This window comes from Ictalurus furcatus, chromosome 13 (assembly GCF_023375685.1).
Source record: "Ictalurus furcatus strain D&B chromosome 13, Billie_1.0, whole genome shotgun sequence".
Taxonomy (NCBI): Eukaryota; Metazoa; Chordata; class Actinopteri; order Siluriformes; family Ictaluridae; genus Ictalurus; species Ictalurus furcatus.
In genome coordinates, this window is record NC_071267.1 from 7,231,710 (window position 1) to 7,253,443 (window position 21,734).

General features: G+C 35.0%; 1 protein-coding gene across 1 annotated transcript; it reads right to left on the minus strand.

The window, feature by feature from the left end:
* Positions 1-2,426: 2,426 nt before the first annotated feature.
* On the minus strand, positions 2,427-10,706 carry dlx4b (distal-less homeobox 4b). The gene is made up of 3 exons (XM_053640256.1): positions 10,382-10,706; positions 8,625-8,818; positions 2,427-3,451 (listed from the first exon to the last, which is right to left on the minus strand). The coding sequence occupies exons 1-3, from the start codon at positions 10,704-10,706 to the stop codon at positions 3,200-3,202; spliced, it is 771 nt and encodes a 256-aa protein (XP_053496231.1). The 3' UTR covers positions 2,427-3,199.
* Between the last annotated feature and the right edge of the window lie 11,028 nt (positions 10,707-21,734).

The following is a 21,734-nucleotide window of genomic DNA, read 5'->3' on the forward strand; positions in this document are numbered from 1 at the left end:
ATCCAAAATGTTCCAAGGATCTCTCTAAAACATAACAATAATTTGTATTTGGAAAGTTAAGCTATAAAATGACCTGACTATACAGCCCTTGTGAAACCAGCAGTGACTCATATATAGCAATCCTTTAGTGTTCATGATAATGTGTGTATGACTGCAACAGCTAAGATCAATCATTCTCAGGAAATATTGATTCAAGGCTGGATGCTGGCATTAAACACCCATACTAGCACAACCAGTGAAAAACCAGAAATGTGTATTGTGATTAATGACTCTTTTATCTGAAATCATTTTATTTTACTTGGGTCAAAATTCACTGACAAAGACAAACAGCCTGTTGGATCATGTTACTCCAACAACCTGAGAATAAGCAAAAGTGGAACTTCGCACTGTGTAAATACAATATATTACCCTGCACCCCTGCACCCTAATAATGTTTGTAGTGTGTTTGTCCTGCTGTTAGTTTTCTGAAAGCAAGGCTAGTCATTTTCCCCAAAGATACCAAATTAATGAATCAAAACTGATAATCTTCAGCATTGACCAGGTTCACTAGTGAATTGCATGCCCACACTGTGACAGAACTACCTCCATGTTTCACAGAAATCAAGAGCCTTTTACCAGCTCTTCTTCTGACATAAACTTAAATTAATTTTTATTTTAAAAGTGATTTATTATTGATTACATTGATTATTAATATACAGACTATTTATTTCTATAAGACTGCATTATGTTTCTGGACTCTTCTACACAGCCATTCTAAAAAAAAAAAAAAAAAAAGACCCTTAAGTATAAGACGTCTTCTCACAGTTGTAGCAGCTTAGAACGTGGTGCCAGATTACTCTGCCAGATGCTGAGCAAGCATTTGTCTGAATTTTCTTAAGGAAATTACCTTTTAAGGTGCAGACAGTTCCTTGTGTTTTTCACTACTCTGTCTGCCCACAACCTGCCCAGTTTATTCAAATTTTGAACCCTCACATCCTGTGGGTTTGGCTTAGTGGGCTTTTGTGTCTGATAATAAATTATAGATACTAAACTGTGATGGTATGTCTATAAATGTGTCAGAGTGTACTACCTCAGCTATTTTCAAAGCACTCTGGCAGTGAAAATCCATCTTATATCAATTTTGTGTGTAATTGTGATCATATGAAGATAGATCCACTTGTTTCACTCTGTGTAATTCATCATGAGACAAACAAGTTAAAAGTTGTACATGATACCTAAGAGTAATCCTTAATTAATCCTAAATGGATTTTTGTCCTAACCTGTCATTCATTATAGCACTCATGCGACTAAGCAAAGGGCTGTTGCAGTTCAGCTGATTTAATCAAAATAAATAAATGATAGCTTATAGAAAATTGTTCTAATGTAATTCCCTTAGAGGAAAAAAAGTCAATCACAAGTATTTTCATGTGAACTATTCACATGTTACATTTTGCACATTTTAGTGCATGTATTAGTATTTTAAATGTGATGTTTTTCTACAAAATTAAATTATTTTCACATTAATGTTACGAGTGATTTTCTTTCACATGATGCGCTTACTTTTCATATGCTCATTGTTCACATGCAAGGTTTTATGTGGTTTTATTTTCCAGATGTGGTTTTCTCATACCAATACATATACTATCACATGTGAAAATAGAAACACATGCACTATGTGAAAAATTTACATGTGAAAATAAATCAATCATTAAAAAATCACATCTGAAATTAAAAGCACAATCACTACATGTGGAAAATGTGTGGAACATATAACATTACTTGAATTCACATATGCAGTTTCTGGGAGTAACGTGAAATGTAGGTGTGATTTTTACAGATGTATTTGTGTGCTCAAGTGGGATAATTTCTGAAGTCACATTATAGCATTCTGAGAGTTCAGCAATTTGTATTATATGAAAACATTTGGGTCATAGATTAAGGTAGATTAATTTAACCCTTTCATGCATAGTGTTCCTGCTTTCTGATGGACTGTTGGATTATTATTATTATTTTTTAGTGAACTACAAGATGTAAATCACCACTTAATCTCATGAGAACTGTAATTGAATATTAATCAATATTGATTTCTGTCACTCTCCAGGCTATTTGCCATTCTCAGTGCAGCCTGCCTCTGGTTTTTGTTTACAAACTTTCTACTCAAAATACTAATTTACGTCTTTGTGTGAGGTTAGTTTTTGTTAATACAGAAAATAGTTTTTTTTTAACCTCCAAAATCAGCTGCACCAATCCATCATTTTTTTCACCAAGGATATTGCTATATTTTGTACAAAAAATGTTTTCTATATTTCCTGTCATCCCCATAAAACATTTTACACCTGAATATTAAATTTTGTTTATAAAAACATTAGAAGAGGTTGTTTCCCCCCCCCCCCCCCCCCCCATTTCAGGTACAAAGTTTTATGCTTTTTCTTTTTAAATTCATGGCCTTGCCAATTCACTTTTTTAATATGTGACATTTAGAAAAACTCAAAATTCATATGGCATGCAATTATATGTAAAAATAAATATAAAAAATCTGGATATGTTTTTAAATAATTTATGCATGAAAGGGTTAAATGATAACGTGTCAAGCTTTTACAAACAGAAATGCAGCGAATGTTAAGCCAAACAAAGCTCCAATAAGCTCAAATTTTATATATAGAAAATATCGAGCTTATATAAAATTAGCCATTTTAACCTGAATTATGAAGTGTTGCTTCATAATGCTGTAGAAATAGTAGACAATTGTATAGTAGAATGAAAAATGAATTGAAAGTCAAAAGTAAAAAGGGGAATTGATTAGGATTGAAGTACATTTTGTGTCGCGAGTTTAATATGTTTTTTTTTTTGTCTAGTCTACTTCCAGAATTTTCTTCAACAACAATTTCGTTTAATGGCATGGCGACACAGTGTTTGGCAGCCTTTCATCAGTCCTTTAATTCAAAACAAATATGAATGGAGTCCGAATATAAAACAAAAAGCACTGATGACTAATAATATCAACAAGCACTGAACAAAACCTGTTCAAGGATAAAGTCACAGCCCCTTTAAATACACGACCGTATTTACACTTTAATGAAAGAATTCTCACATGTAGGCCAACACAAACGCTCAGAAAAGTGAAAATTACCGACGCAACGTTGTATCCATATATAATACAATATGTCATATTTCGTATAATCACTATATCGGTAGAATGTCGGCAGCAAACACATTTGAGTCACATCATATGGGGTCTGGGTAAAGTGTCCTGGGATGATGGGTACCACTGGCCGAAACTGTTCATGTAGCCACCAGGGTGTGTGTGCATGCTTTTGCCTGCCATCGGCACGTCCCAGAGAGGTGGCAGCACAGGAGAGCAGGGTGACTGCGCATGCGCACGGGCGGTCTGCAGCTCTCCTTCAGGTCCGGTGGGGCCGTGCTTCATGATCTTCTTATATTTGGAGCGCTTGTTCTGAAACCATATTTTCACCTTCAAAAAACAAAAAACAAAAAAACAACAAACAAACAAAAAAAAGACAGAAAGGAGGTCGAGTGTTAATAGCCTGCATTTGAAAAGTAATTACAGATTATTATTTTAAATTAGGATCATTAGGAGAAGATTTATTAGGATTGCACAACGCATGCATGACACCGAGGTCCGGGCCTTTGGTTTCTGAAGGTTTTTGGTGTTTTTATACGGGGTAATATAGCCTACAACCAGGTGACAAAAAGCTGCCTCTCGTTTGTTTTAGTTAAGCTGTAGAGAATAGAAGCTTTAGCTGACATCTTTTTCCCCCTAGAATATAATATTCATTCTGCATTAGCTTGTTCAACGAAAACAGTCCAGTTTCATATGTAAAAATAGGCTATAATATGCACAATAAATAAATAAACAAACAGCTACATAGTTCTATAGAGTTCTATAGTTTACAATAACTAGGCCTAGACAAAATTGACGCTTTGTTCCTGATCCCTTTTGCTATTTAATATAAAATCATTCTACTGTCACAATTTTTTAAAAAGAAATATGCAAGGAAAAGAAGGACAATGTTCTGTACAAAATAATGAATGCTCCTTTTTTTTTTCTATCCAGCCTGCATAATTTTCTTCAGGAACATGAGATATGTAATAGGAAATCAATTCACTGGCATTTTACGAAATATGAAAGTAAAATAGATATTTTTGGAGGCTGAAATTAGCAGGTAACTTATCAAAATGTTTAATCTGGACTTTGAGTCCTTGGAGGGAGAATAGAATTAGAAATATATTTTAAAATAACACAAAAAGATGTACACATTCAGAAATGTGATATATTAAGTATAGCACATTTCTGCAATTCTACCTCATAAAAAAATTGGATTCTGCTTACAGCCCTGTATGTAATTGTCATGAGACAATTTCAAATTTTAACCATCAAGACAGTCGCCAGTTCCAAGGCTGCTCATTAAATCATAAATAGTTATAAGGCAGTTTTAGCCAGTCTTAGTGGAGATGGACTCAGCGACATTACACTCTCATTGAGTTTGATTTTTTATTTATTTTTATTTTTTTTTATTTTTTATGAGAGCCGCGGTGCACGTGTCTAACAATAACGCTTGGTCTACAATTGTTAACGAAATGATTCCCAGAAACCCAAAAGCATAGTAAACATGCAGGCCAGATCTAACGCATGTGTGTTTTCCCACTGATTCACAGCCAGGGAATAATTTTGGTATGAATTTAATGTGGAGTAGAAAATTGTTCTGCCACCCTTGAGTCAGAGCAGTAAGATTGTAATATTCAGCTCAGTGTTATATTTAGATACATTTAACATGTTATGCACTACATTATAAAATCATAATCATTTTCAATTTTCCTCCCATAAAATGCTGAATAAGCCTATAGACTCAGTGTGTGTGTGTGTGTGGGGGGGGGGGGGGGGGGGTAAGGGTCGTCTCCCCACAACAGCTGTCTGTCCCAAAATTAAAACTTTTTTTTGTAGCTTTTATACATAAACCCACTAATGGTCCCTGAACTTAAGGTTTTGGTTAAATTTAAATGTAGGGATAGCATTAGTTAGCGTAATTAGTTAATAATTATTTCAATGGAAGCTCCTCACAAGGATAGTAAGATAATGTGTGTGTGTGTGTGTGTGTGTGTGTGTGTGTGTGTGTGTGTGTGTGTGTGTGCGCGTGTGTGTGTATGTGCTGGCAAGGCATTTGTTGTCTTTCACCTCAATTGGAAATTGACACCTTGGAAAAATAGGGAGCCACCAATTACCTCCCACCAAACATTTTCCATAACCTCAGACAGGCAAAATTCATACTATGGCTTTCAAACTGCTATTGGTTTGGCCACTTCAAGCTTTAATAAACACACATATAAAAAAAAAGATGTGCGTTTTATTCTTAAAGACTGGTTTGCCAAACATCTTTTATAGTGAGGTGATTGATTCCAGACCTAAGTCATATATGTGACAGGGTCGTAAGAGATCCAAAACATGTGTGGTGTGTCACTTGTTTATGTGCCTTCATGTGCAATCATGTGTACAGAAAGAAAGAAAAAAAGATCAAAATGGTCGTTATGCTTTGGGTCAAGGAGTTAAGTTGAAGAGGAATATCAGTCAAATTTACTGACAACCGCAGGGAGTTAGAAATCATGTGCGCTGATACAGTTGATACATTTGCACAAAATATCTGATTACAAGTGTTTCTCTTCTTGAACAGATGGCAGCAGAGTGATATGAGGTCTAGTCAAGACAACAAAACAGGTGTGAAACAGACTTCCCCATGGCAAAGAATTATGAAAAATTGTGTCAGTGTGTGTGATTGAGCGAGGGAGTATATAAAATGAGGAGAATGAGTAGAATTTAATTTAAATGTTAGTAAGGTACAAGAAAAAAAAATCGTCAATGGGACCAAGACTGACTTGATGTATAATTTGAATGAGTGAGGGTCTATTAAACCTGCACTACCTTGAACTTGCTAAATAAATCATGTTGCATCAGTCAAAAATAAATCATCAGTACATCAGCACTTGTATGAGCAGGGATGAATTACCTGCTTCCATTTATTAGTCTGTCACAAGAAAGGATATCTTGAGAATTAAGAATGAAGTTATAGGTCAAGTATTGAAAGGAAATACATGAAATGGCCAAAAGTATAGTAGCCAAGTATGTGACTATCACACCCATATGTGGCTCTTCCCCAAACTGTTGCCACAAAGTATGAAGCACACAATTGTATAGGATGTATATGTATACTGCAGCATTACAATTTCCCTTTACTGGAACTAACAGGCCCAAACCTGTTCCAGCATGACAATGCCCCTGTGCACAAAGAGAGCTCCATGGAGATATGATTTGCCAAGGTTAGAGTGGAAGAACTTGGGTGTCCTGCAAAGAGCCCTGACCTTAATCCCACTAAACACCTTTGGGATGAACTGGGACGTTGACTGAACCCCACGCCTCCTTGCCCAACATCAGAACCTGACCTTACTAATGCCCTTGTGGCTGAATGAACACAAATCCCAACTGCCACACTCCAAAATCTAGTGAAAAGCCTTCCCAGAAGATTGGAGGTTATTATAAGTGTAAAGGGGGTCTAAATCTGAAAATGGATGTTCAAAAAGCATCATACGAGTGTGATGAGGTGTTCACAAATTTTTGACCACATAGTGTATAGACAGACAGACAGAGTACATTAATGAAATGTACTCCAGCCCTTTTTATATTATGCTCTCTGCCGTGAAAGACTTGTTAAAGCCATTTAGTGCCCCTAGTAAGTCCATGGATAAGGGGCTCTTAACTCTGAGGCTTAACCAATCAAGAGCAAAGTCCTTCAGCTCTCTGCTTAAGCACTGAGGAAACAGCAGCTCTCACTCAAAAGATTTAGTCCGTAATGAAGCATGCAGGAGACATCTCCAGTGAGAGAATAATACTCCACTTTAAGACAGGCCCGTGGTTTCCACATAAAATCCTGCATCACGACCACAATCACTTACCTCATCTTGTTTCATATTTTCGGGTATGTTTAAAAACCTAAACACTAAACCTAATTTATGTCTCAGATAGCACTAAGCCTTACTGCCTCAATACAAAGTCAATCAGTGGATTTGTCTATCAGTGGTTAATGCCCTCTCATAGCACATTATCATTATCAGGTCATTAGGAGGTATTGCATAGAACTATAGCATAGAACTATACTAAAACTATGCTATAGTTTTATGCAATACTTGATAATGACCTGATAATAATAATGTGCTATGAGAGGGCATTAACCACTGATAGACAAATCCAAAATCATTCGTATGATGATTTATGAGAGCTAAAGCTTTAGGTTCTCCAAATATTTTCTTGTTTGTAACATAGAATGTTTTTTTTTTTTAGTGAAGTATGTTTCATGGAAGCTATATAATGATAGGCACATTATAAAAAAACATGCAGTGCAGATTCAGCTAAGTTTAACTAAGCATTTTTAGATGTTTCTTGGGGTCCACACAAAATGCTTGGTGCAGAAAATCATTACTGGAGATGAAGTGAAAGATTGGTGTCTGACATACTATGTTTGCTCTTAGCCTGGCTTTGATTGCCAGGTCTTGACACATGAGCAAATGACAGATATTAATAGATGGTGTTTTGCCAAGCATAGAAATCCAAATTCCATATGAAAAAAATAAAATAATTAAATACAAGTTAGGTTAGTACGTATTCTATGTGTCTCAGTATACATTCAAATAAATGAACATATGAAATAAACAAGGGCTTTTAAATACTGCAGTACTTAAACGCTCATGCTCAGTGAAATTTTTGTAATTAACACAACAAAGCAAATGTTCGTGAAATTATACACACACACACAACCCCAGCAGCTGAAATCAATGATTAAAAAAAACCAAAAAAACAAAAACCAAACAAAGTCCATAGCAGTTTTTATCTATTACTACTACTACTACTACTACTACTACTACTACTATTATTATTATTATTATTATTATTATTATTATTATTAGTAGTAGTAGTAGTAGTAGTAGTAGTAGTTGTAGCCCTCTAAGGATTCGTGGTTTCTAATATTGCAGATAATTACATTGTTGCTGATAACTACATTGCCTATAGGCCCAAAACCTATGTAGCACAATGTGAAACGACAGAACTGGCAAATGGTACAAGTTTTTTTTGACAGGCCTACACAACTTCTAAACCTGTCATCCGGTTTTGATGTATACAGTACCTGCATTAACCTCTATTGTTTCCAAGCGTCAGGATAATTTCCCAAACTCCAAGACACCATGTTTGATTGCATACGTCCCACTCACTCTTAACTCATTTGTAGATTTTCATGTAGTTACTGGATAATGTTTAGAAACCGCTAGATATTAGGAATGTAAAAGAGCACAGAAAGCCAAAAGCGCAGATTAAAAGCAACAATAATTCAACAAAAACTAAACTGCAAATTCCTCAGCGCTGAAGTCACTGCAGGATAAGTGCCTTTAAAAAGGCGCTTAATTTCATATACACATAAGTGTCCTTAGAAAAGCTGCGACCTTTAGTCGAACCCCGACCTCACTTTCCCCTTTGTTTTATCTATCTATTTTTTTTTTTTTTTTTTAATTCAAGCCCCCAAATCAAGCCCAGATTGGGGTCCGTCTGCCTTTTTGTAGTCTACATCTGTGCTTCACCCTCGTACCTGTGTCTGTGTGAGGCCCAGTTTGGCTGCCAGGTCTGCTCTCTCGGGCAGTGCGAGGTACTGGGTCTGCTGGAAGCGCTGATGCAGCGCGGCGAGCTGCAGACTCGAGTAGATTGTGCGCGGTTTGCGCATCTTCTTCCCTTTACCACTCACACGAATCTCTCCGTTCTCAATCACTGGCTGCTTCTCGTGATCTTTATTCACACACAACAATAATAAAGGACATGTGTTAAAATAATATATAGTGTAGGAAATCATGTATGACCGTCCTAAATATGATCTTCCATGTCGATATTATAAAATAACATTAATACTACAACATTATCCATATAGTAGGCTGTAAAACGTTTATAAAATGCTTACTTTTAAATGGTACCTCTTACTGCCATACGTCTGGCCTTTAAACACAACACTCTTTACCACAGATGCAATAAAACCTTACATAAACTTAATATGTGTACAAAATTGCCTGAAAGAATTGCCTATAGGCTTACTACTAGTAACACTGCCTTATGATTGGTACATCAAATGGCCGTTTCCTTTATCTTTTATTTTATTGTTAAATGGCTGAAATATTAAACAACCTAACTGTACATTGTTTTGCAGATTACACCAACGAGTTTTTCCACTAGACAGTATTTACAGTGTTATTACGCTACCCTCAATAATTACAGATACTCTGTTATACTAAAGTACTAAATATATAGTCTTTTCCATTACAAGTTCTTATAAGTATCATCAGGTATATATATATATATATATATATATATATATATATATATATATATATATATATATATATATATATATATGTAAAACACCACAAAAAATAAGGGAAGAATTTATAAGCAAACCACTTTCCTTCATTTAGGTTTCTATAACTAAGGAAACTCCAATCAAATCATGTGAAATCATATTCCACTAATTTATGAGTGTAACAACATAGAAAACACGACAATAATAATAATAATAATAATAATAATAATAATAATAATAATAATAATAATAATAATGCCGCCATCACCACCACCACCAATAATAATAATAATAATAATAATAATAATAATAATAATAATAATATCACTTACAAGTAAATGAAATGTTTAAATCAGCAACATCCACTAATAAACACTGTTAGCATGTGACATTGATAATAATCATCACATAACCTCAACGCGGGAAAATGCAGCCAATAAAACTAATTAAAGACACCATGGGCACTCAATTAAAATATGATGGGTTATTATTATCAGACCTTTTGAATTGTTGTATCGGGATACTGAAAGGAATCGAACAATGTGCATTTAAAACTTCAAACCTATTAATAATATAGCAAAACTTTGATTCTATGAATCTCACTGAGCCTCTAAATGAAGGGAGGGAGCAAACACTATCACATATAGGCCTATAGGTCTCAGATTACTTTATATGTTTAAATACATACAAATCCATAACACTGAAAATTATATTTAAAAGGATGAATGCAAACGCCACCATCATTTTCTTTATATATATATATATATATATATATATATATATATATATATATATATATATATATATATAAAACCGTATCTGAATGGTTAAATAGACCAGAATACATACACTATATTAATAATATAAAATAATCCTCGCATGGCTCATTTCCCGACATTAAGATCCTAGTTTTGGTTCGCAGCAGAAATGATGATTAGAGGCTGATGTTTGCTTTCTCTACTTTTCAGAGTGAGTTTATTCCCGGTTCAGAGCGCACTTACCGGTCTCGTCATTCCTTGTGTGGCTCAGTGGGTTTCTGTAGCTGCCCTGTTGGTAGGGTAAATAAGTAGGAGCGGGTGCTGGAGCGTTGAGCGGCGAGGAGTAGCCGTAACCGAGCGGCCCGCCGTAATGGCAAGCGCTGGAGGGAAAGGGACTCTCGTGCTGCGGGTGTCCGCCCGAGTGCAGCCCGTGCGTGGGGTAAACGTTCGTCGCGAGTCCCGAAAAGTGCTGCTGGCTGGCGGGGATCCCGTGACCGAGCTCTAAAAACGCCGATTTGGACGCATCCGCAGAACCTAAGCCGTCAGGCGCGAAACTCATAGACATCATTGGAAGCAGAGGCCATAAAAGTGACGGACAGCGTCAAAGTTTGTTGGCCGGTTAGTGCGCGAGCGCGGAACCTTAAATCTAATCCATTCCGAGGACTTGGAATAACGGCTTAGCAAACGTGGAACCGCGTATTCCTTCAAATAAAAAAATGTGGATGAAATATATTTCCGGATGAATCGAATCGAAACGAAACGAAGAGGTGAAAATGAGTGTTCTTTCTTAAATCGTGACAAAACCGCCCAACATATGAACACACGCAATTCCGGAGTGTGTCTGTGTCAGCGCGCTGCGGGAACGCGCGAGCTGATTGGCTTCCAGTGCGCACTATGTCACGCGACCCGAGGGAGAAACTAATTAAGTTGATTAAGTATGTTATGGAAAGGTGGCACACGCAGATATCGGCGCTTATTCGACCTGATAAATCAACTGCACACACCCAGAAATAAATTAAATAATTAAGAAATATTTTAGGGAATTTTTATTTATTTATTTATTTGGGTGGATTTTTTTTTTTTTACAGGAAGATAATATTAGAATCGTAATCCAAATATAACATTTAGAAATGAATAAATATAGGTTATAATTCTAATTAGGTTATAGTTTAATTTTTAATTTAATTTAATAAAATTTTTGCGTGGGTGTTACGGGGATCAACATTTGAGAATTTTTTATTTAAAATATTTTTTCATAAACTTGAACTTGAAATAAAATTTCTGAACCTAACTATTTTGAAACCTAATAGTTTATTAATTATCCAAAATGAATTGAATAGACTATAACGCCTGGAGAAAATAATCCGTACTTTTCCTGCCAGATAAAAATGTCATATAGGCTAAATGCTGTTATATTGCCTATAGCAATATGTGGTGTGGACCATTTGTAAAATATAACTAGAATACATATAAACACAGACTACCTTATTAATTATTAATTAATTATTATTAATTCTTCTGTTTATATTATACGTTTATTTTCTCCGTTTTTATTATAAGAACCTGTTTATTGTGGTTGTTAATTTTTATTGCGCGCCATTACACAGAAAATGAATGTTTACAGAAATACGAAAGCTTTACACACACCCTATAGCCTACATTTCTGATATAAACTTACACAGTCTGATATAAACTTACACATCTGATTGTGTGTGTGTGTGTGTGTGTGTGTGTGTGTGTGTGTGTGTGTATGTGTGTAAACAGTGACCCAGTACCAGTTTGACCCTTAAACTTGCGGTCTCAGAAGAAGAAAAATGAACATTATCTAGATTTAGTGATCTACCCGCAGGCCAGTACTAACTTCTAAAGGCAGACTAAAGAGTCCGGTTTAAGCTCGACAGGCCTTGAAAATGAACGTCAAGTACTTCCTTAATCAACAATGCTTTTCTGCGTCAAAGCAAAAACACTACGACAAGAGAAATGCTGTGGGGATTTCTGCGGAGTAGTGACACTGCTAGCCATGCATGTCTACCATACCGTGGAGGAAAATGCATGTAGGCTACAGGAAATGGGTAAGAAATAAAGGCTCTGTATTTTATTGCGCATACCCAGGATTGCACTGCTGCCACACTTGGAACAATTTCAGACATGTTTACAATAAATCTAGGCCGGCTTTGGAGTAGTGTGTCATTAAAAAGAAGTATATTCACACAAACATGTGCAATGACATGGAAGCAACTATGTCACTGCAAAGCCTTTATTTAAGGACTGACATGTGTTTAACTGCAGGTCTTTACTTTCATGTTGGTTTAAAGCCCTCTTTATATCTTATATCACACATACAGTAACGGGTGCGGGAAGTGCCAACCCCCCCACCCCCTCCCCGGGAATTAGATAGATAGATAGATAGATAGATAGATACACAACCTAAGACTAGTCAATACATAATGAGCAACATTAATAAGTTATAAATAAGTAATATACATAAATGAGAAAGTACAAGATGCTATCAATAATATATAATCAATATATTATAATGTTATATATCATAATATTATCTATCTATCTATCTATCTATCTATCTATCTATCTATAAGATACAGTATATGCTGTTGCATATGATTATATATAATATAATATACAACCCCAATTCCAAAAAAAGTTGGGATGCTGTGTAAAATGTAAATAAAAACAGAATGCAATTTTTTTTTGATTTGCATATCTCATAATCCAATATTTTGTTCACAATAGAATATAGAAAACATATCAAATGTTTTAACTGAGGAAATGTAACATTTTAAGGAAAAAAATAAGGCAATTTTGAATTTGATGGCCACAACACGTCTCAAAAAAGTTGGGACGGGGCAACAAAAGGCGAAGAAGATGAATATCTCATCATCTACAGATGATGAGATATTCATAGTCTTCACAATTTTACATTGAGTAACATTATTCTGAAATGGTGCCACAAATTGTTGGTGCAATTTTTTTATTTTTATTTTTTTACAGATTTGTGAACCTCTGCCCATCTTTACTTCTGAAAGACTCTGCCTCTCTAAGATACTCCTTTTATACCCATGTTTAAACTATTATGTTTCTTTTTAGTAACACTTACTGTTCTTTTTAGTAACACTTTCCAGCCTTTTGTTGTCCCCGTCCCAACTTGAGACGTGTTGTGGCCATCAGATTCAAAATGACCTTATTTTTCTTAAAATGGTACATTTACTGAGTTGAAACATTTGATCTATTTTGTATGTTCTATTGTGAATAACATATGGGCTTATGAGATTTGCAAATCATTGCATTCTGTTTTTATTTACATTTTACACAGCGTCCCAACTTTTTTGGAATTGGGGTTGTAATATAATATAATAATTATATATAAGACCACATTAGCTTGAATAACCAATACATTCATATTTTGCTAATAAGAAAAATAAAAACTTTTCCTGAATTTGCTTTATTAGTAAAATGTCCGACAAGTGCCTTTCTATTGTATCTCTAACATTACCTCCCTTTCACCAAAAAGCAGTAGCAAGTATCATAACAGTACAGCAAGCTATCATTGGTATGCTACTTGCTCATTTATGTACAGGCACATAATTAATTAATTTATGTGACAGTACTCCATAGCAGGCTGAAGGAGAAATACTTGAGAAAAAAATCCCACACATTATCACTTTAGCTCAATTTTATTTTCAAAAATGAAAACAAACAGTCTAAAATGTCTGTGCAACCTCTTTTCTTAATTGTAGAATATTTTCTTGTTGATAGAGACAATTTTATAGACCAGTAGATAACAATGAATGACTCACTATTCATGACAGATTAAAGTTTATTAAATAAATCAAAACAAAACAGATTACAAATGAAGCCTAATTATTTTTGCTCTAATGCTTCAGTTAAAAATTAAAAGATATCTATTGAATGAAATTTGCAATGAATGCAAGGAAACATGTCTTGTTTTTAATTTCAGGGAAAATATGTCCGTTTTTAAATCGCATGGTTGCTATGTGTTATTAAAAAAAAAAAAAAAAAAAAAAAAAAATATATATATATATAAATGACAACCCTTTGTTTATAAAACATCAAAGCAAATTCATATATGCAAATTCTAAAAGATGATACTCTGGGTAGATCCTTGTAAATAGCAATCGTATCATAGTAGGGTGCAGTCTGAGGTGTGAGGCAGAAGGGACAGGGTGAAAAGGAAAGGTAGATACTGTAATTACTTTTGCATTATGGAAAGAACAAAGCGGCGCCCTGAGGTCATAAGGCTGGGATGTGTCCTCACCGTGCCTTAATACATGCAAGGGAGACTGTTAATAACAATAATGCTGATCAGTGCCTAGACTTGCTGGCGTCTGCTTCTTTATGTATGCTTGTACGAAAAGTGGCTGAGTGAGGGTGTGTGAAGACCAAGAAAGTGTGAGCACTGCTATGAGTTCAGTTCATCAGCATATCATGGGCCATTCCTTGTCCAGTGATGCAGCACAACATCACTCCCTTACTCCATCAGACATTTTCCTTGTACATGGTTTTGGTTGAAACTTTCCAGTGTGAAGGTACTTCAGCATCTAATTTTGGTTTGGTACATTTCTAACTCTGAAATGCAGTCAGTGGTAGTTCAGCGGTTAAGACTTTGGGTTATTGATCAGAAGGTCATGAGTTGTACAAGGCCCTTAACCTTCAACTACTCAGATGTATGAATGAGAATAAATGTAAGTTGCTCTGCATAAGGGCATCTGCCAAATGCCATAAATGTAAATGAAAAGGAAATCTGAAAACATCACATTATACTGCATATCTATAACTGCACTGTCCTCTAGGTTCATCCTGTACAACATCAAGAAAATCAGACCCCTAACTCACAAACAGGCTACACAGCTACTATTATAGGCTCTCGTTATCTCAAAACTGGACTACTGCAATGCACTACTCTCGGGCCTCCCAGCAAGCTCCATCAAACCCCTTCAGATGATTCAGAATGCAGCAGCACGCCTCGTCTTTAACCAGCCCAAGAGAACCCATGTCACACCCCTCTTCATCTCCCTCCGCTGGCTTCCTGTAGCCACCCGCATCAGATTCAACGCCTTGATGCTCACCTACAAGACCTTGTTTGGAACAGCACCCTCCTACCTCAACACTCTCCTGAAGGCTTACGTTCCCTCACGCAATCTGCGATCAATCAACGACCGACGCTTACTAGTACCTACACAGTGTGACTCAAGGTCCCTTTCAAGAACCTTCACACTAACTGTTCCTCAGTGGTGGAATGAATTTCCAACCGTCATTATCTTCAAAAAACAGCTAAAGACCCACCTCTTCCGTGAACACCTAACCAACCCCTAAAAAAAAAAAAAAAAAAAAAATTACTCTGGCACTTACACCTCTATTCTGTGCATTTTGCTTCTTCTGGAACTCAATTAATGGATCTTGTATGGTAGCACTACTTGTATTGTTCTGTGCTTGATATTGCTTTGCTTGTATTTTCTCATTTGTAAGTCGCTTTGGATAAAAGTGTCTGCTAAATGAATAAATGTAAATGCAAATGTGCATGTATAATACAACATTTTAAATTTACGATATTAAAAACAACAACAACAAACAATAAACACATACATAACCAATACAAAAATAAAATACAAGCCTTAATAAATTAATAAACCAATCAATAAAAACAAAACAAAACAATCAATATAACAATAATATAATATCATTTTGTATCATCTGTGTAGCTTCCCTAAAGTGTTTTAAAAAATAATTTTATGAGTGATTAATATGTCTTCCTTACATTAATAAAGTGACTGCTTTCTTTTGCTACCTTTTCTATTACAAGAAAACCACAGTGTTTACGACAGGATTTTCTGTCTTTCAGTCAGGTTTTGGCCTACAGACAGAAAGCTGGAAGATGAAGTTAGGTACTCTCGGTATGATAAGCATGACTAATATGGCCTCAAGGGCTACAGCCTGTGTGCATTTTGTTCATGCCCTGCTAAATTTATATATTGCTTCTGTATACCTGTTACACTTGATAGAGTAAGTATGCTAATTGCATAGACAGTGGTATTACCTGTTTTGTTTGATAAACAAGCACAAAGTACTGACTAATATATGCAAATTTAATTATCCATCTTTTCACCTCTGCTATTTATGCCACTAGTCCGAGAGCCTCAAATATGTCATCCAAAATGGAACAAGTTCCAGAGCACTAAAACTCATTTCACAATTCAATGAAAAAAGGAAAATTTGTCTGTAAAAATTACATGGTACTATATAATTTAAATAATGACTGCAATTAATGTTATATTTAACACTGAATAGAAGATTCAGAGGGAAAAAGGAGCATTCATGACATTCAGTGTGTAAAGGAATCTGAACCAGGTTTGTAATGTAATGACAAGAGCTCTTCATAGCACAGAAAAATAATCAACTTTATTAATTTTTCATAATATCATTTGAAATGGGTAAATAATGTAATCATTATATTTGTTATAAAAATGTTATAAATGCTGTAAAGAAACAAAATGTGAAAAGGATATGAAGCAATTCAGGATTTGAGGATAGTTACATACTGATATATTAATTGAAAACATAAAAAATATTCAAATAAACTGTAACAAGTAATTTAAAACAATATCAACAGCAACTATTTGTAATTTCATTTTGTTGAATTCTATACTAATTATGTCGTAAATAAAAGCTGTGAGTGCTAGCTGCAGCCATTGTGCTAAATTTTACTGTCTGTAAATTATCATTAGAATTGGTTTGTGCAAATCTGTGCACCTACAAAATCCTAAAACTGCATAGGTGCAAGAGAAACTTTCTCTTGCTCGTCTGTGGGAATGGCCATCGTGTGTGTGTGTGAGTATCTGGCGATTTTGGCTCAAGCTTTTGTTTCATCACTGATGGTAATTGTTGCCAGATTGAAATGTTAAAGAAAAGCTTTAGGTAGTTCCTTGCTGGAATGATTTGCATTGCTGTCTTTACTCATAGGCCAAATGATTGTGTGTTAAATAACATAAGATGTAATTCTCCATACAACTCATATAAACAAGAAGTATACTCCAGAGTATAGAGAGTGCAACAGGTGCAGTGGCTTTCTATACTTCACCCGCTAGACCAGCGGTTCTCAAACATTTTGTTGCCAGGGTATTTTAGGGTCCCTTTTAACAGTAAAATAAATTCCTCAGCCCCCTTCAGTACAGATTGTTTTTTGAGCCAAAGTGTTTTTTTAAATTCCAGTTATTATTTACAAGCCTACTTGTTTTTAAATTTGTGTTGAGTTATTTTGACAACTCAACTCAGTTGCTGGGCTTAGGTTGTTGGGGCAGGTAGTTGAGTCATCATGACTCAAACTGGGTTGATAAATGGGTCATCATGACTCAAACTGGGTTGATAACCCAACATACTGGGTTAGGACTTGAAAGAAACTTGTGTCTAGATTTTTTTAAACTGCACCTGTAAAAGAAAGTAAAAGAAATCAGCTGCAATTGCACCGAATATAAGTTGTTGTTTACATGTAACTTATTTTATAATTTAGTTAAAATTTTCTAAATGATATTCTGCCTAACTAGACATTAGACAGTAACATTTTAAGCATGTAGTTTGAATTGATAACCAAAGTTAGTCTGTTGACAAAAAATCCTATAGCAAACTTTATTTGAGGAGACAATATGTCTGAATTTGGCTTCTTGTGATTAAAAGACAAATGAGCACTTTTTAAAGAAAAATGTAAAGATTAGATTCAGTTTCTACATAATTATATTTATAGTAAAGTTCTATAGTACTAGTTAAAAATTATCTCAGGAGGTTTATTCTGCAACATGATCTTGGTATCGAAAGTGTTAGCATGGTAGTCCTTTCTACATACAAGCTGTGTTACAAAATCACCTCAGCATGCTTGGTCAACATTCTAACCCAACCTTGTTTGGTTAAAACAACCTTTGTTGGTTTGCTCCATATTGGACCAATGCTGGTTCCAAACTGACCCAAATTGGGTTACTTTTAGCTCAACTATTTTTTGGGTTTCTATTAGTCTCATTGTGCTTTTGAATTAAAGAACACATTAGATTCCAGTTATTATTTATAGGCCTACTTAACCCAAATCTCAACTTACATACTAGTACCTTGAATGTGCATTATGTATATAGTATGTAGACCTACTGTATATAATAATAAAAACCAAAACTTTATAAATATACATTAATATGCATTGACATCCCATCAAGCCAAATAAATAATGTTGGTTGACATCTGGAGGACATAAAAAATGCTTCATATGTTTACACCACTTGTTTTGTCATCCACAGCTAATGTTTAAGACACTTCAGAGAGCGAAACAACACTGGTCAATAAAGTATGGGATTTTCCACCGTAAATCCCGTAAATTGTGCTCGGCACCACAAAACAAAAAATCTGGTATAAATCAGTGGTCTGGGAACTGTTGATGTAGCTGGTGGCTGAGGTGCTAAAGTTCAGCTGAGGTCACTGGAGCAATCCCAGTTTGATCTGTTTCAGCACATTTTCATCATTTTATTGTCAGTCAACTGCAATAAACATGTACATTATACTTAATATACACACTTAAGCTGTTTTAAGTTTGATGGACTGACAGATGAATTATTGTGTATAAGTATCATTTCACCTGGAAGGAGCTGTATTAGTATTGGTAGTTCATCATACTGAATATTTTTCCTATTTTAGCAGTACTGATTAAACTACATGACTAAACACAGAATCCTTTTACATGATATTATTATACATAATATAAGGTCATGTAATGAGGACATGATAAGGTAAATACACTTAAACCATTAATGGAAGAATATTCAAAGGCAGGTATGGAAATACTTCTCTCATCAAACCAACCCTATATTCTGCTTTTAGCATCCAATCAAGTTCATCAGTATACAAAAAATACACTCTTAGTCTTCTGTGAGCTTTTCATGCTACACAGTGTAATGGTGTTCTACATATCTGTGTGAATTGGAATATGGATAATCCTCCAGACTGCAGTGCTGAACTAAAATGTTCAATATAAAATGTTCCAATATGCAACTCATATAAAAGGCATAAAGTTAATCTAATTTGAAATAGCATCCTGATGTAAGTTTTGATAATTTTTTTAACATTAACTATCTATATTTAACCAAGTTAGCCTGTTTTTCTTTGCTAATGCCAGGTTAGACTAGCATCAATGTCATTAGCTAAGGTAATTGCCTAAGCAGAAAATCTAATTCTAGATGATAAATAATGCAAACTTACAGAGACTGAATGATGTTTTCAGGTAAAACAGAGTACTTGCTTTAAAAAACAATAACAGTTTTATACTAGCTTCAATTCCAGTAGCTAACATAATTGTTAGCTATCAAATCAAATTCTAGTTAATGGTAAATGTTGGTTATTTACATGATATTTTATTTCTGATTAAGCCATTTGCAAACTATGTAGAGTTAGTCATGAATATGACCAGCAAAGAGACAGAGTTTGAATGGCATAGTTGCTTATATGAGTTTTATATAAATAATACAATATAGTTTTCACATGAAAACATCACTTAATTTCATCAGTGAAAACATTTACATATAGTACTGTGCAAAAGTTTTAGGAACATGCAAAGAAATGCTGTAGAACAAAGATGCCTTCAAAATGATGAATTAAAATGTTTTTAAATTAAAAACAAAAAAAAAAATTAAAGAGCGGTGAACAGTAGTAAATGAAATAAAGTCAATATTTAGTATGACAAAAAAATTAAATAGAAATAAAAATAGTGGTCTCCTGTACAATTAGTGTAGTTTTATAAGGAAATGAGCTGTAAGTTTTATTGAGCATCTTACAGAACTAGCCACGGTTCTTCTGGAGACTCTGACTGTCGCACTTGCCTTCTTATTTTTGCAGCAAAACCCAGCAGCCTTCATTATGTTTTTTGTCTGAAAAGTGGTCTGTTACGTAATATGCTGCTTTCTTTAATGACAAACATTTTTCATTTAATTTTGTGATTTTGTAATTTTGTTTGGGAATCTGTACTGATTTGATAATGTAGAAGTCATAAAATAAAAAATCTATAACAAAGTTTGTACAAAAAATAGGGTGCACAGTACTACATTTTTAAAGTTTTATTAATTTAAAAATAGCAACTTTTTTAAAACAAAATTCAACACTTTTTAACTCATTATTTATACTTTCATTTAAGTATAATTTCTCAGTACTTTTTCAACTCCTGTTGAAAGTGTATTAAAATAAGTGTTTTGACTTAGGAAAGAGAGAACATGTTATGACATTCAGTTCAGAAAACTGGAAGAAAAAGCTGAATATCACCACTTAAGAGAGCTTTGTTTATACGGAACCTGACAACTGGGCTGACTGAAGAATAATGGTGTCTGGTTATAAAGACAGCCGACAGGGGAGACAGAGACGGCCTGTGGCAGAATGCTTCTCCTAGGGCAGTGGGACACAGCACATGCACACCCACACAGCCTGAGGTTGCCAGGTATACACTGTGAATTTCTAAAGACCGGTTTACCAAGTCCAGGGATTATCCATCTGGAGTTACCTAACCCCAGCAGTAACGTGACCCCCCCATTCCATCATATTGTAGTGTGTAGAACTAAAGCATCAGGGGAGCTTGTTTTTAAGTGTTTAATCTTCGTCCATCTGTATGGTCAGCTTCAAAAGACCAGACAACTGTTAGGACAAGAACAGCTTGGCCAACTGGCAAAATAAATAAATAAACTATGAACTCACTCAAGTCTCTCTCTGTGCCATTTTGAGACTTCCAGCATATATTATGTGCATGACTAGTTGCAGCCATGTAATTAATAGATCCACTCCTCTTCATCTCCCATTATCCTCATAAATATTATACGAGACAAAACTGCCCCAAGGTCAAATCCATTAATCCTTCCAAAACTTCACCGGGAACAAATCAGCCAGATCAAGTTCAGCTGCTGACAAGAAGCCCTGGCTCTGTCAAGTGCTACGTTCCATTGTGATATACAGTGACCTGTGCAGCACACGAGTCATTTCTCTGCGCAGCACACGGGTCATTTCTCTGCACCACCAGTTGATAATGGGACCAAGATTGATGTATATTAGAAAGGATTAACTTTTCACAGCCAAATATGACTAATTACCAAAATTCCAAAACACATTTTCAAAGATTACATCCCACTCAAATTAAATATATCATTGCCTTATTATTTCATTGGGTTTTGTCATTCCATGCTATACATACCATGTTAAGAAACATGCACACCAAATGATTACATTATGCCCTACAACATCATGATCATTGGTGCCTCAAGAAAGAAAGGGATGGCAAGAGGTGGTGCTTCTTCCCTCGTCTGCATGAGCCTTTTATTGTCAGATTGTTTGCTGTTTGAAGGACTGTCAATGACTTCAAAAGCTCACACATTTTTGCTGCAGCCATATCGAACTTCCTAAAATGTTCAAGATGTCACTTAAGGCAGGAAAGGATACGTAAAATCTCCTGAAAGGCGGAAAAAAATTCAGGTGTCTTTACTGATGTAAAACTACAGTCTGGACATTTCATCAATGTCAGTATGGATAATATTTAGGAAAGGAGTTGCACTGC